The sequence below is a fragment of the Lolium perenne genome, chromosome 4, assembly GCF_019359855.2.
Source record: "Lolium perenne isolate Kyuss_39 chromosome 4, Kyuss_2.0, whole genome shotgun sequence".
In the NCBI taxonomy this organism is placed as follows: domain Eukaryota; kingdom Viridiplantae; phylum Streptophyta; class Magnoliopsida; order Poales; family Poaceae; genus Lolium; species Lolium perenne.
Genome location: NC_067247.2, coordinates 122447975 through 122463717, shown reverse-complemented (window position 1 = coordinate 122463717; position 15743 = coordinate 122447975). Strand labels below are relative to the sequence as shown.

General features: G+C 41.9%; 1 protein-coding gene across 1 annotated transcript; it reads left to right on the top strand.

The window, feature by feature from the left end:
* The first annotated feature begins 7280 nt into the window (after positions 1-7280).
* Positions 7281-8537, top strand: LOC127348602 (uncharacterized). Its single transcript, XM_051374570.2, has 2 exons — positions 7281-7954; positions 8033-8537. Exons 1-2 carry the CDS (start codon positions 7291-7293, stop codon positions 8497-8499), a joined length of 1131 nt encoding a protein of 376 aa, XP_051230530.1. The 5' UTR covers positions 7281-7290; the 3' UTR covers positions 8500-8537.
* The last annotated feature ends 7206 nt before the right edge of the window (positions 8538-15743 follow it).

Sequence of the window (15743 nt, the reverse complement as noted above, 5' to 3'; positions counted from 1 at the left end):
CTTCCTCAATGTCTCCATTAAGGAACGCCGTTTTGACATCCATCTGCCAAATCTCATAATCGAAAAATGCAGCTATTGCTAACAAAATCCTCACAGATTTTAGCTTCGCTACGGTGAGAAAGTCTCATCGTAGTCAACTCCTTGAATTTGTCGGAAACCCTTTGCGACAAGTCGAGCTTTATAGACAAGTAATATTACCATCAAGCATCTGTTTTTCTCTTGAAGATCCATTTATTCTCGATAGCCTTTCGGCTATCGTGTAAGTCTACCAAAGTCCATACTTTGTTATCATACATGGATCCCATTTCGGATTTCATGGCTTCTTGCCATTTGTTGGAATCTGGGCTCATCATCGCTTCTTCATACGTCGCAGGGTCCTCATCATTGTTATCCACAATCATGACATTTAGACAAGGATCATACCAATCAGGAGTGGCACGTTCCCTTGTCGATCTGCGAGGTTCAGTAGTTTCCTCGTTCGAAGTTTCATGATCATTATCATTAGCTTCCTCTGTTGCCGGTGTAGGCGGTACAGGTACAATTTCCGGTACTGCGCTACTCTGATCAACGAGTATAGATTCATCAATCTCATCGAGTTCTACTTTTCTTCCAGTCACTTCTTTAGTGAGAAATTCTTTCTCAAGAAAGGTTCCGTTCTTAGCAACAAAGATTTTGCCTTCGGATCTGTGATAGAAAGTGTACCCTATAGTTTCCTTAGGGTAACCTATGAAGACGCATTTCTCCGCTTTGGGTTCTAGCTTGTCCGGTTGTAACTTCTTTACATAGGCTTCGCAACCCCAAACTTTTAGGAACGACAGCTTAGGTTTCTTGTTAAACCATAATTCATACGGTGTCGTTTCTACGGATTTTGATGGTGCTCTATTTAAAGTGAATGCGGCTGTCTCTAATGCATAACTCCAAAATGATAACGGCAAATCAGTAAGAGACATCATACTACGAACCATATCTAAGAGAGTTCGATTACGACGTTCGGACACACCGTTTCGTTGAGGTGTTCCCGGCGGTGTCAATTGTGAAAGTATTCCGCATTTCTTTAAATGCATGCCAAACTCATAACTCAGATATTCACCTCCACGATCAGATCGTATAAATTTGATCTTCTTGTTACGTTGATTTTCTACTTCACTTTGAAATTCCTTAAACTTCTCGAAAGTTTTGGATTTATGTTTCATGAAATAGATATACCCATATCTACTCAGATCATCTGTGAAGGTTAGAACATAACGATAACCACCGCGCGATGCTACGCTCATTGGTCCACATACATCGGTATGTATGATTTCCAATAAGTCAGTAGCTCGCTCCATCATACCAGAAAATGGAGTCTTTGTCATTTTTCCCATTAGACATGCTTCGCATCTATCAAGTGACTCAAAGTCAAGTGATTCAAGTAATCTATCAGTATGGAGTTTCTTCATGCGTTTCACTCCAATATGACCAAGACGACAGTGCCACATATAAGTAGAATTATCATTAAGTTTAATTCGCTTAGCATCAATGTTATGTATATGCGTATCACTACTATCGAGATCTAACAGAAATAAGCCATTCTTTTGTGGTGCTCGACCATAAAAGATATTATTCATAAAAATAGAACAACCATTATTCTCAGACTTGAATGAATAACCGTCTTGCATTAAACAAGATCCAGATATAATGTTCATGCTCAACGCGGGTACAAAATAACAATTATTTAGGCTTAAAACTAATCCCGAAGGTAGATGTAGAGGAAGTGTGCCGACAGCGATCACATCGACTTTGGATCCATTTCCAACGCGCATCGTCACTTCATCTTTCAAGTAGTCTTCGTTTATTCTTTAGTTCTGTTTGAGTTACGTATATGAGCAACCGAACCAAGATCAAATACCCAGGTACTAGAACGAGAACCAGTGAGATAAACATCTATAACATGTATATCAGATATACCTTCTTTCTTCTTCTTGACAAGGCCGCTCTTCGTATCAGCCGATACTTGGAGCAATTACGCTTCCAGTTGTCCCTTCTCCTTGCAGTAATAGCACTCAGCATCAGGCTTAGGGCCGTTCTTAGGTTTCATAGGAGGCGTGGCAGCTTTCTTGCCACCCTTCTTGAATTTTCCCTTAGACTTGCCCTGTTTCTTGAAACTGGTGGTCTTGTTGACCATCAACACTTGGTGCTCTTTCTTGATCTCAATCTCAGCAGCTTTTAGCATGCCAAAGAGTTCAGGTAACTCCTTGTTCATGTTCTGCATATTGTAGTTCATCACAAAGTTCTTGTAACTTGGTGGCAGTGATTGAAGGACACGATTAATCCCCAGTCTGTTAGGAATCACTATTCCCAAGTCACTGAGTTTCTTCGCATGCCCGGTCATGGCGAGCATGTGCTCACTAACGGAGCTGCCTTCTTCCATCATACAGCTGAAGAAATGTTTCGATGCTTCATAGCATTCCACTGCCGCATGAGTCTCGAATATAGCTTTCAGCTCATTCATCAACTCATGAGAATCATGGTGCTCAAAACGTTTTTGAAGATCGGATTCCAGACTGCACAGGATGGCACACTGAACTTGAGAGTACCGAGTTTTTCGAGTCGCGTAAACAGCTTTTACTTCATCGGATTCATCTTCTGCAGGAGGGTCACCTAGCGGTGCATCAAGCACAAATTGCAGATTTCCGCCAGAGAGGAAGATCCTCACATGACGGAACCAGTCGGTGAAGTTGCTACCGTTGCTCTTAAGTTTCTCTTTCTCTAGGAACTGATTAAAATTGATTGGGGACGCCATCTCTACAACATATATTTGCAATAGTTTAGACTAAGTTTATGACAAATTGAGTTCAAATTTTAATTCAACATAATTAAAAATCTAGGTGAACTCCCACTCAAAACAATATCCCTCGCATTGTCTTAGTGATCACACGAACCAAATCCAGCGCACCTATGTCCGATCATCACGAGACAAGGTGTGATTTCAATGGCGAACACTCAAAGTGTTTATCATATCAACCATATGATTCATGCTCTACCTTTCGGTATCACGTGTTCCGAGACCATGTCTGTACATGCTAGGCTCGTCAAGGCCACCTTAGTATCCGCATGTGCAAATCGTCTTGCACCCGTTGTATGCACTTGTTGATTCTATCACACCCGATCATCACGAGATGCTTCGAAACGACAAGTCTTGGCAACGGTGCTACTAAGGATGAACACTTTATTATCTTGAGATTTTAGTGAGGGATCATCTTATAATGCTACCGTCGCGATCTAAGCAAAATAAGATGCATAAAAAGGATTAACATCACATGCAGTTCATATGTGATATGATATGGCCCTTTTGTCTTTGCGCCTTTGATCTTCATCTCCAAAGCACGGACATGATCTCCATCATCTTCGGGCATGATCTCCATCATCGTCGGCGTAGCACCAAGGTCAATGGCGCCGTCTTCATGATTGTCCTCCATGTAGCAACTATTACAACTACTTTGAAATACTACTCAACATGAATTTTAAAGACAACCATAAGGCTCCTGCCGGTTGCCACAATACAATAATGATCATCTCATACATATTCATCATCACATTATGGCCATATCACATCACCAAACCCTGCAAAAACAAGTTAGACGTCTCTAATTTGGTTTGCATATTTTACGTGGTTTAGGGTTTTTAGAGAGATCTAATCTACCTACGAACATGAACCACAACGTTGATACTAATGTTTTCAATAGAAGAGTAAATTGAATCTCTACTATAGTAGGAGAGACAGACACCCGCAAAGCCTCTTATGCAATACAAGTTGCATGTCGAACGAGGAACAAGTCTCATGAACGCGGTCATGTAAAGTTAGTCCGAGCCGCTTCATCCCACTATGCCATAAAGATGCAAAGTACTCAAACTAAAGATAACAAGAGCATCAACGCCCACAAACCATTGTGTTCTACTCGTGCAACCATCTATGCATAGACCTGGCTCTGATACCACTGTAGGATAACGTTGCATAGAAAACAAAAAATTTCCTACCGCGAACACGCAATCCAAGCCAAGATGCAATCTAGAAGATGGTAGCAACGAGGGGGTATCGAGTCTCACCCTTGAAGAGATTCCAAAGCCTACAAGAGGAGGCTCTTGTTGCTGCGGTAGACGTTCACTTGCCGCTTGCAAAAGCGCGTAGAAGATCTTGATCACGATCGGTTCCGGCGCCACGAACGGGCAGCACCTCCGTACTCGGTCACACGTTCGGTTGTTGATGAAGACGACGTCCACCTCCCCGTTCCAGCGGGCAGTGGAAGTAGTAGCTCCTCTTGAATCCGACAGCACGACGGCGTGGTGTCGGTGGCGGTGAAGAAGTCCGGCGGAGCTTCGCTAAGCTATGCGGGCAATATGGAGGAGAGGAGCTTGGCTAGGGTTTGGGAGGGGTGGCCGGCCACTCTATGGGGGGCGGCCAGCTTGTGGTCTTGGGGTGGTCGGCCCCCTCCCTTGGCCCCTCATTATATAGGTGGATCCCAAGTGTTGGTGTCCAAGTCTTCGAATAAGACCCGAAACCAAAACCTTCCATAAGAGGGGAAACCTAGCCCAACTAGGACTCCCACCCAAAGGGTGGGATTTCCACCTCCCATGTGGGGGGGTGGCCGGCCCCCTATGGTGGAGTCCACTTGGGACTCCACCCCATCTAGGGCTGGCCGGCCATGGTGGTGGAGTCCCATGTGGACTCCACCTTCCTTGGTGGTTTCTTCCGGACTTTTCTAGAACCTTCTAGAACCTTCCATAGAACCTTCCGCGACATTTTATTTCACATAAAATGACATCCTATATATGAATCTTATTCTCCGCACCATTCCGGAACTCCTCGTGATGTCCGGATCTCATCCGGGACTCCGAACAAATATTCGAACTCCATTCCATAATCAAGTGCTACCATTTCAACATCCAACTTTAAGTGTGTCACCCTACGGTTCGAGAACTATGCGGACATGGTTGAGTACTCACTCCGACCAATAACCAATAGCGGGATCTGGAGATCCATAATGGCTCCCACATATTCAACGATGACTTTAGTGATCGAATGAACCATTCACATATATTACCAATTCCCTTTGTCTCGCGATATATTACTTGTCCGAGGTTTGATCTTCGGTATCACTCTATACCTTGTTCAACCTCGTCTCCTGACAAGTACTCTTTACTCGTACCGTGGTATGTGGTCTCTTATGAACTCATTCATATGCTTGCAAGACATTAGACGACATTCCACCGAGAGGGCCCAGAGTATATCTATCCGTCATCGGGATGGACAAATCCCACTGTTGATCCATATGCCTCAACTCATACTTTCCGGATACTTAATCCCACCTTTATAGCCACCCATTTACGCAGTGGTGTTTGGTGTAATCAAAGTACCTTTCCGGTATAAGTGATTTACATGATCTCATGGTCATAAGGACTAGGTAACTATGTATCGAAAGCTTATAGCAAATAACTTAATGACGAGATCTTATGCTACGCTTAATTGGGTGTGTCCATTATATCATTCACACAATGACATAACCTTGTTATTAATAACATCCAATGTTCATGATTATGAAACTAATCATCCATTAATCAACAAGCTAGTTTAAGAGGCATACTAGGGACTTCTTGTTTGTCTACATATCACACATGTACTAATGTTTCGGTTAATACAATTCTAGCATGATATATAAACATTTATCATAAACATAAAGATATAAATAATAACCACTTTATTATTGCCTCTAGGGCATATCTCCTTCAGCCGCCTCCTTCCCCGGCCGCCGCCGCGGTTCCCGGCCGCCGTCTCCTTCCCCCGCAGTCGCCTCCTTCCCCGGCCGCCCCCGTCCCCGTCGTCCTCGAGGTCGCGCCACAATATTCTGCGAAATCTGCATGAAGCAAAAAAAGGCTGGTAATAGGCCTACTGCTTTCCTCAGTCCAGAGGGATACAAGAATCTAGCTAGAGAATTTGCTAGTAGAACAGGGAGAAACTACACCAAACCACAATTCAAAAATAAATGGGATTCAACCAAAGCATTGTATCAAGCATGGGTGTATTACACTACCAAAGCAACGGGACTTGGTTGGGATGCGGTGAAGAGGACAATTACAGCTAGTGAAGAACAATGGGCTGAATTGATCAAGGTATTACATATACCATGTTTATGTCATATTTACATTGCAAAATAGATGGCTCACTTTATGGTTAGTAACTTGTTCAATCTTATGTAGGCAAACAAGCTTATTGCGGGTTTCAAGAAAGGTCCACCAGAGAACTTGGAGTTGATGGAGATCATGTATGAGGATGCCCATGTTGATGGGACTTCGGCGGTAATGCCGGGAGTGCCAAGAGAAATTCCTGCTGATTTGGTTGACCTTGTAGCTGATGATGAAGGCTCGGCGCCAACACCTCCTAGTGTCAATAGAAAGCGTGGGGCTGCTAGGATTGCATGTAGCCCGGGGAAGAAAAAGAAGAATCCCATGCAATTAGAATTCAAGCGTTTTGTTGATCATTGCATTAATGAAGATCGTGGGACATCATCTTCCACCCAAGTAGTTCAAGACATTGAAGCCATAATGAAAGAAGTTGTGGAATGTGGAGCCGTTGAGGGTAGTGTTGAGCATTACATAGCAACCAAAATATTTGGCAAACTTGAAAATCGAGCTTTCTTCTATACCATGAAAACTAAGGAGGGCCGGCTTCGTTGGTTGAAGATGCAATATGAGGATAGGAAGAGAAACTAGAGCTACTTTATTTACATCTATGTTCATCTAGAAATGTATCCTTATGCTACCTTGTTGTTACTACTTTTATGTACCCGTAAGACTTGGAAAATCCTTTTATGTATGGAATTGGTGCTGTTTTGGTGCTATATGGTGCTGGTTTGGTGCTATATTGGTGCTGTTTTGGTGGTATATGGTGCTGTTTTGGTTGTATATGGTGCTGTTTACTCATATATGTTGCTGTTTTGGTGGTATATGCTGCTGTTTACTCATATATGTTGCTGTTTTGGTGGTATATGCTGCTGTTTACTCATATATGCTGCTGTTTACTCATATATGGTGCTGTTTTGGTGGTATATGCTGCTGTTTACTCATATATGTTGCTGTTTTGGTGCTATATGGTGCTGTTTTGTTCATATAAAGTGCTATTTTCTCACATATGTTGTTGCTTGTTGTTTTTAGATGAGCACAAGTCAGAGTGGTGATGAAAGTGACAACGATGATGGCATCGAGTCCGCACTTATGGAATCAAGAAGGTGTCGGCGGCTACGGAATGCACAAGTGATGTACCAAGTTCTTGAACATTCCGAGAAGCATCTTACGAAGAAAAAGAGGGTAGAACCAAGATGCACCGGACAACAATGGGTATTTGATAACTTGGGCAGCTCGAAGGATTGTTATGACATGTTTAGGATGCATAGGCCATGTTTTGATTCTTTGCATGACACTTTGGTTGAAAAATATGGTCTCAAGGGGTCAAACCGCATGTGTTCCGAGGAGGCACTTGGAATGTTTCTGTGGACTCTTGGTAGTCCACAATCCGTGACTCAAGTTCAAAATCGATTCAAGAGATCCAGGGAGACAATCAATAGGAAGTTTGCGGAGGTTCTATATTGTGTGAATCAGTTAGCGGGAGATATCATCAAGCCTATTGATCCACAGTTCCCAATAGTGCATGAGAGGCTACGGGATTCTAGATTCACACCTCATTTCAATGGTGCAATTGGTGCAATTGATGGGACACACATACCAGTTATTGTGCCAGCGGTTCATATAGTCAACCATGTTGGTCGCCTTGGATATCCAACACAAAATGTTATGGCTGTTTGTGATTTTGACTTGAGGTTTACCTCCATTGTTGCCGGATGGCCAGGTTCCGTACACGACACAAGGATATTCAAAGATACTTTGCTTAAGTTCGAAGCAAATTTTCCTCATCCTCCTCCAGGTATATGTTTGACTTGTGCACTCTTCATTAGGTCATATTGGTGTTATATATGCTAGCACTAACTTGTGTGTCATTCAGGAAGATACTATCTAGTTGATTCGGGTTATCCCAATCAAGATGGTTATCTTTCACCATATACAGGAACCAAGTACCATCTACCCGAGTTTCGACTAGCTGGACCGCCATCTGGGAAGCAAGAAATATTCAACCATGCTCATTCATCTCTTCGAAATGCTATTGAGAGAGCATTTGGGGTATTGAAGCAGAAATGGCGTATCTTACATGGTATATCAAGTTATCCAATAGAGAAGCAGACAGAGATTATCATTGCATGTCTAGCACTCCATAACTTCATTCGTGATAGTCAATTGTTTGATCTACACTTCTATAGATGCGATATTGATGAGAACTACATGCCTCCGGGGCATGTTAGTTCCACATCCGGAGGCAATGTAGGCGACAATTTAGGAGGGGATCATGTTACCATGAACAACACTCGTGACAACATAGCTAATGCTTTGTTCGCAGCAAGTGGAGGTGTCTAGACATTAGAACACTTCTATCTCTTTTGGGTACATGTGAAGAAGTGAACAACTTGTTTCTCTTTTGGGTTGATGAGACGTGTCTTGTAATATAAATGTCACAACACTCTCGTATTATCTTTAATATATGTAATGTTTTATATTTAATATGAACAAGTATCGTAAAACAGTCGGAAATAGTTGATCCGTGTCAAAACGGCATTTATACAACTTCTTCAGAATTCAGGGGTATTTTAGAGATTTCATCCTTCATCACAGCAGCAACAGCTATTAACAGCACTCCTGCCAAACATCAAATCTCTGCTTCTCACAGCTGCTTCTCACAGCTGCTTTTCCACAGCTCAACAGCTACAGCTGCTTCTCAAAAGCTGCAGCCCAAACAAACAGACCCTCAGTCGCTCCACCCTCCACAGTGCCTCGCTTCACTGCTTCATCGGCTCTTGCTAGTTGGCTAGTTGGCTGGTGGTGCCCTGGCCGGTCAGCCGAGCCGACCGGTCGAGCAGCTGAAATGTGCTAGCGATTGTCTTCTCACCGTCAATTTTGGCGTTCAATCTTCGATTCGGCGCGCTCTATCCTTGTCTCTTATTCACGCCCACATAATCTGTGGTGGTGTGGGGAGGCTCAGGCGACACCAGGGCCTGTTCGAGGTTATATTTGTGAGCGATAGGAACTCTTTTCTTTTACCTTACTGGGAAACGGTAGAGAGGGATATACAGAATATGATGGATATTGTATTGAGCCTCTTGGAGCGAGTATATATAGTTAGAGGCTAAGATAGCTCTCTTAGAGATATGATAGGTAGAGATTAGAAATCCTAGACTACCTAATATACCTACACCAAATATATCTCTAACACTCCCCTTCAGTCGTAGTGGTAGTGACGTGAATAACAATAGTCTCAGTGGCATGGTGCTGCAGGGTATCAACGACAGATGCGGGATGATGTATAGGTGCAGGATGGTGGAGCTGTCTGGCGTCATGGTGGCATCGACGGCAGGTCTTGCAAGGTTAATGCGATTATCTCTCTTGAAGATGGAGTCGAGGAAGACGGCGGGAGCAACTCCTGTGGCGTGGGCATTGGCGTGCGCTGAGAGTCTGCTTGACTGGATGTGCTTCTCACCTGCTATTGGGCGGTTTGGGAAGGCATTTAGTTTGGATGATGTGAGTTGGTGTATTGTCACCCTCTACATCCCACTGTAGGTATAGTTAGGTTGCTTCGAGATTGATCTTTTGTATTGTTTCTTGTAAGGTTTCGTGAATAATCTAATAAAAAGCCGTGTGCATCCTTTGGATGCAGAAGCTGGGGTGATATTTCCCCCATTTGCAAAAAAAAAACAATAGTATCACGGACGGTCAGACTGGAGAGAAACCAAAGGTATGAACCAACGGGCTGACACTTTACCATAGTCGTAGCGGGAGCGTCGTGGACGATGTTGCGTCGTGCATGCTTGGACTGTAGAAGAAGATGAGGCGCTCATGCGAGGTGATAGCCTTTTGTGCCGATGTCGAGGTAGCCGAGAGCGTGAGTGCTGCAACCTTGGTCGGGGTAGCCGTGCGAGGGGATGCCGTGGTTGATGTCGTAGTCCGGTGCCGCTGTCGAGGTAGCCGCACATGAAGCCGCAAGCTCATAGTGCGCGAGGAGAGTGACGGAGACGCGTCGAGCCAGTCGTCGAAGAGGGTGTCGATTCCGAAGTCGATGCAGTCGGAGTCATCGAGGACGAGGTGGTGCCCTAATCTAGAGTGGGGTTATAGGTTAAAATAGTGAGAGCGGCAGCGATTCTCAACTTATGGAATTCAATAATGTTGATGAATGATGTCCCCGATCATGTGATTTATTGATGTATCAGTAGACCGATGCCAATAATTGAATAAACTTATACTTTCTGATTAACATAGTTATTGAAGGCATCAATCTCATTTGATTGATATGAAAATTTTAGACTGAGGAAGACTGGCCAGATAGGATATGTTTTTTATACCCATACATGTAGCCATTTTGTGTTTGGTGGGGAAAAAATATCCATGTGGAGTCTTAAATCAATCTTGAATTGGTATGCGGCGAGTCCACAAAAATTGATGAACCTGCGTGACCCAGAGCAAAGGTGGTTGATACGTCTCCAACGTATCTATAATTTCTTATGTTCCATGCTAGTTTTATGACAATATCTACATGTTTTATTCATACTTTATATCGTTTTGATGCATTTTCCGGAACTAACCTATTAACGAGATGCCGAAGTGCCAGTTCCTATTTTCTGCTGTTTTTGGTTTCAAAAATCCTAGTAAGGAAATATTCTCGGAATTGGACGAAATCAACGCCCACGATCTTATATTTCAAGGAAGCTTCCAGAGCACCGAAGAGGGGCCAGAGGAGAGCCAGGGGGCCCCACCCCACATGGCGGCGCGGCCAAGGGGGGGGGGCGGCCCCCTACTGTGAGGGGGCCCCGTGGCCCTTCCGACTCCGACTCTTCGCCTATATAAGCCTCCCTGACCTAAATCTTCGATACGAACAAGCCACGATACGAGAAAAGTTCCAGAGCCGCCGCCATCGCGAAGCCAAGATTCGGGGGACAGAAGTCTCTGTTCCGGCACGCCGCCGGGACGGGGAATTGCCCCCGGAAGGCATCTCCATCGACATCATCGCCATCTTCATCGCTGCTGCTGTCTCCCATGATGAGGAGGGAGTAGTTCTCCCCCGAGGCTAAGGGTTGTACCGGTAGCTATGTGGTTCATCTCTCTCTCCCATGTGATCTTTATGTGATCATGAGCTTTGAATCACTATTAATCTATGTGCTACTCTAGTGATGTTATTAAAGTAGTCTATTCCTCCTTCATGATGTAATGTGAACAGTGTGTGCATCATGTAGTACTTGGCGTAGGTTATGATCGTGATCTCTTATGGATGGTGAAGTTAACTATTACTATGCACTCTAGAGTTACTTTATATGAACTCCGGAATTACTCTCTATGGTGTGACAGTGACAGTGTTTGCATCTTGCGTGATTCCTTTATGACGTTGTGGAGCTTGTTTACTCCGGCTTGAGGGTGCTCTCGTAGCCCTACACAATGAATGGTGTTTGTTATCCAACAATAGAGTCTTTGAAAGTAGCATAAGAGAAGAGAACTTATTTATTTATGTGATCATTGTTGAGAGTGTCCACTAGTGAAAGTAGGATCCCTAGACCTTGTTTCCAAGCACTGAAACTCCATTTATTTACTTTTCTGTTGCATGTTTACTCGCTGCCATCTTTATTTCAGATTGCTATTACCACTCATATTCATCCATATTACTTGTATTTCACTATCTCTTCGCGGAACTAGTGCACCTATACATCTGACAAGTGTATTAGGTGTGTTGGGGACACAAGAGACTTCTTGTATCGTAATTGCAGGGTTGCTTGAGAGGGATATCTCTGACCTCTACCTCCCTGAGTTTGATAAACCTTGGGTGACTCACTTAAGGGAAACTTGCTGCTGTTCTACAAACCTCTGCTCTTGGAGGCCCAACACTGTCTACAGGAATAGAAGCGTGCGTAGACATCAAGCTATTTTCTGGCGCCGTTGTCGGGGAGGTAAGGTAAAAGGTATTCACATCCTCCGACTACTAAGCTATTTTCTGGCGCTGTTGACGGTGTGTGAGTGCTCGAAGATATTTCCTTTAGATCCTGCAATTATATCTTTTTGTTTCTTGTTTTCACTAGTTAGGCTTAATGGAAAACAACAACAAAATGAGAGATCTTTATGAACTTTATCTTGAATTAGGACATGGTGTGTTTGAAGAGAGAATTAAAAAACCCATGGAACTTTATATGCATGCTAATGGGAATGTTATTAGTATGAATGCTTTGAACACCATTGTTGCTAATGCTATGGAAAATTCTAAGCTTGGGGAAGCAGGTTTTGATGAGCATGATATTTTTAGTCCCCCAAGTTTTGAGGAGGAAATTTACTTTGATGATACTTTGCCTCCCATTTATGATGATTATAATGATAGTGGTATTTTGGTGCCACCTACTATGGAGGATAAAGGTTATTATGATTATACCATGCCTGCAATTTATGATGATTACAATGATGGTTATGGTAGTTTTACTCCCACTATTACTAATAAAATTGATTATGCTTATGTGGAGAGTAACAATTTTATGCATGTAGCTCATGATAAGAATGTTTCATGTGATAGTTATATTGTTGAATTTGTTCATGATGATACTGAAAGTTATTATGAGAGAGGGAAACATGGTTATATGCATCTTAATAATATTAAGTTTCCCCTCTTTATGTTGAGAATCTTGAAGTTGCGCTTGTGTTATCTTCCTATGCTTGTCACTTTGTTCTTCATGGATTTATTTCTGTACAAGATTCCTATGCATAGGAAGTGGGTTAGACTTAAATGTGTTTTGAATTTGCTTCTTGATGCTCCTTTTGCTTCATTTTCTATTTTCCATGTGAGCATCATTAAAATTGCTGAGCCCATCTTAATGGCTATAAAGAAAGCACTTCTTGGGAGATAACCCATGTCTTTATTTTGCTACTATTTTGTTGTGTCTTGGAAGTTGTTACTACTGTAGCAACATCTCCTTATCTTTATTTTATTGCATTGTTGTGCCAAGTAAAGTCTTTGATAGTAGGGTTGATACTAGATTTGGATTACTGCGGAGAAACAGATTTCTTGCTGTCACGAATTGAGTAGAATTCTCTGTAGGTAACTCAGAAAAATCTGCCAATTTACGTGCGTGATCCTCAGATATGTATGCAACTTTCATTAAATTTGAGCTTTTTCATCTGAGCAAGTTAAGTGCCCCAGAAAAATTCGTCTTTACGGACTGTTCTGTTTTGACAGATTCTGTCTTTTATTTCGCATTGCCTGTTTTGCTATGTTTGATGGATTTCTTTGTTCCATTAACTTCCAGTAGCTTTGGGAAATGTCCAGAAGTGTTAAGAATGATTGTGTTACCTCTGAACATGTGAATTTTTGATTATGCACTAACCCTCTAATGAGTTTGTTTTGAGTTTGGTGTGGAGGAAGTTTTCAAGGGTCAAGAGAGGAGGATGATATAATGTGATCAAGAAGAGTGAAAAGTCTAAGCTTGGGGATGCCCCCGTGGTTAATCCCTGCATATTTCAAGAAGACCCAAGCATCTAAGCTTGGGGATGCCCAAGGCATCCCCTTCTTCATCGACAACTTATCAGGTCACCTCTAGTGAAACTATATTTTTATTCGGTCACATCTTATGTACTTTACTTGGAGCGTCTGTGTGATTTTATTTTCATTTTGTTATTTTCATTCTCTGAATAAATTCATGCTCGTGTGGGAGAGAGACACGCTCCGGTCTTTCATGTGAACACTAGTGTTCTTCCCTTTTACTTTTAATGTTCATGGCGGAGTTGAAAACCGCTTCGTTAATTGCTATTTGGTTGGAAACAGAAAATGCTTCATGTGGTAATTGGTATATGTCTTGAATAATTTGATACTTGGTAATTGTTGTGCTCATATAGATCATGTTTAAGCTCTTGCATTATGTACTTTGCACCTATTAATGAAGAACTACATAGAGCTTGTTAAAATTTGGTTTGCATGTTTGGTCTCTCTAAGTCTAGATATTTTCTGGTTAAGGTGTTTGAACAACAAGGAAGACAGTGTAGAGTCTTATAATGCTTGCAATATGTTCTTATGTAAGTTTTGCTGTACCGGTTTATACTTGAGTTTGCTTCAAACAACCTTGCTAGCCTAAGCCTTGTATTGAGAGGGATTACTTCTCGTGCATCCAAATCCTTGAGCCAAAAACTATGCCATTTGTGTCCACCATACCTACCTACTACATGGTATTTTTCTGCCATTCCAAAGTACATTACTTGAGTGCTACCTTTAAAATTTTCATTCCTTGTCTTTGCAATATATAGCTCATGGGAAAATAGCCTTAAAAACTATTGTGGTATTGAATATGTTGCTATGTATCTTATTTCTTATAAGTTGCTTGTTGAGCGATAACCATGTTTCTGGGGACGCCATCAACTTTTACACCTTTGTTGAATATCATGTGAGTTGCTATGCATGTTCGTCTTGTCTGAAGTAAGGGCGATTTTCATGATCAAATGGTTTGAGTATGCATATTGTTAGAGAAGAACATTGGGCCGCTAACTAAAGCCATGAATCATGGTGGAAGTTTCAGTTTGGACATTAATCCTCAACCTCTTATGAGAATATTATATGTTGTTGAATGCTTATGCATTAAAGAGGAGTCCATTATCTGTTGTCTATGTTGTCCCGGTATGGATGTCTAAGTTGAGAATAATCAAAAGCGGGAAATCCAATGCGAACTTTCTCCTTAGACCTCTGTACAGGCGGCATAGAGGTACCCCTTTGTGACACTTGGTTGAAACATATGTTATGCAATGATAATCCATGTTAATCCAAGCTAATTAGGAAAAGGTGCGAGCACTATTGGTATTCTATGCATGAGGCTTGCAACTTATAGGATGTCTTATACATAACACATATGAATTATTACTACCGTTGACAAAATTGTTTCTATGTTTTCAAAATAAAAGCTCTAGCACAAATATAGCAATCCATGCTTCCCTCTGCGAAGGGCCATTCTTTTACTTTATGTTGAGTCAGTTTACTTACTTCTTTCTATCTTAGAAGCAAACACTTGTGTCAACTGTGTGCATTGATTCTTACATGTTTACCTATTGTACTTGTTATATTGCTTTATGTTGACAATTATCCATGAGATATACATGTTGAAGTTGAAAGCAACCGCTGAAACTTATATCTTCCTTTGTGTTGCTTCAAAGCTTTCTACTAAGAATTTATTGCTTATGAGCTAACTCTTATGCAAGACTTATTGATGCTTGTCTTGAAAGTACTATTCATGAAAAGTCTTTGCTATATGATTCAGTTGTTTAGTCATTATCTTTACCATTGCTTTGAATCACTTCATTCATCTCATATGCTTACAATAGTATTGATCAAGATTATGATAGCATGTCACTTCAGAAATTATCCTTGTTATCGTTTACCTACTCGAGGGCGAGTAGGAACTAAGCTTGGGGATGCTTGATACGTCTCCAACGTATCTATAATTTCTTATGTTCCATGCTAGTTTTATGACAATATCTACATGTTTTATTCATACTTTATATCGTTTTGATGCATTTTCCGGAACTAACCTATTAACGAGATGCCGAAGTGCCAGTTCCTGTTTTCTGCTGTTTTTGGTTTCAGGAATCCTAGTAAGGAA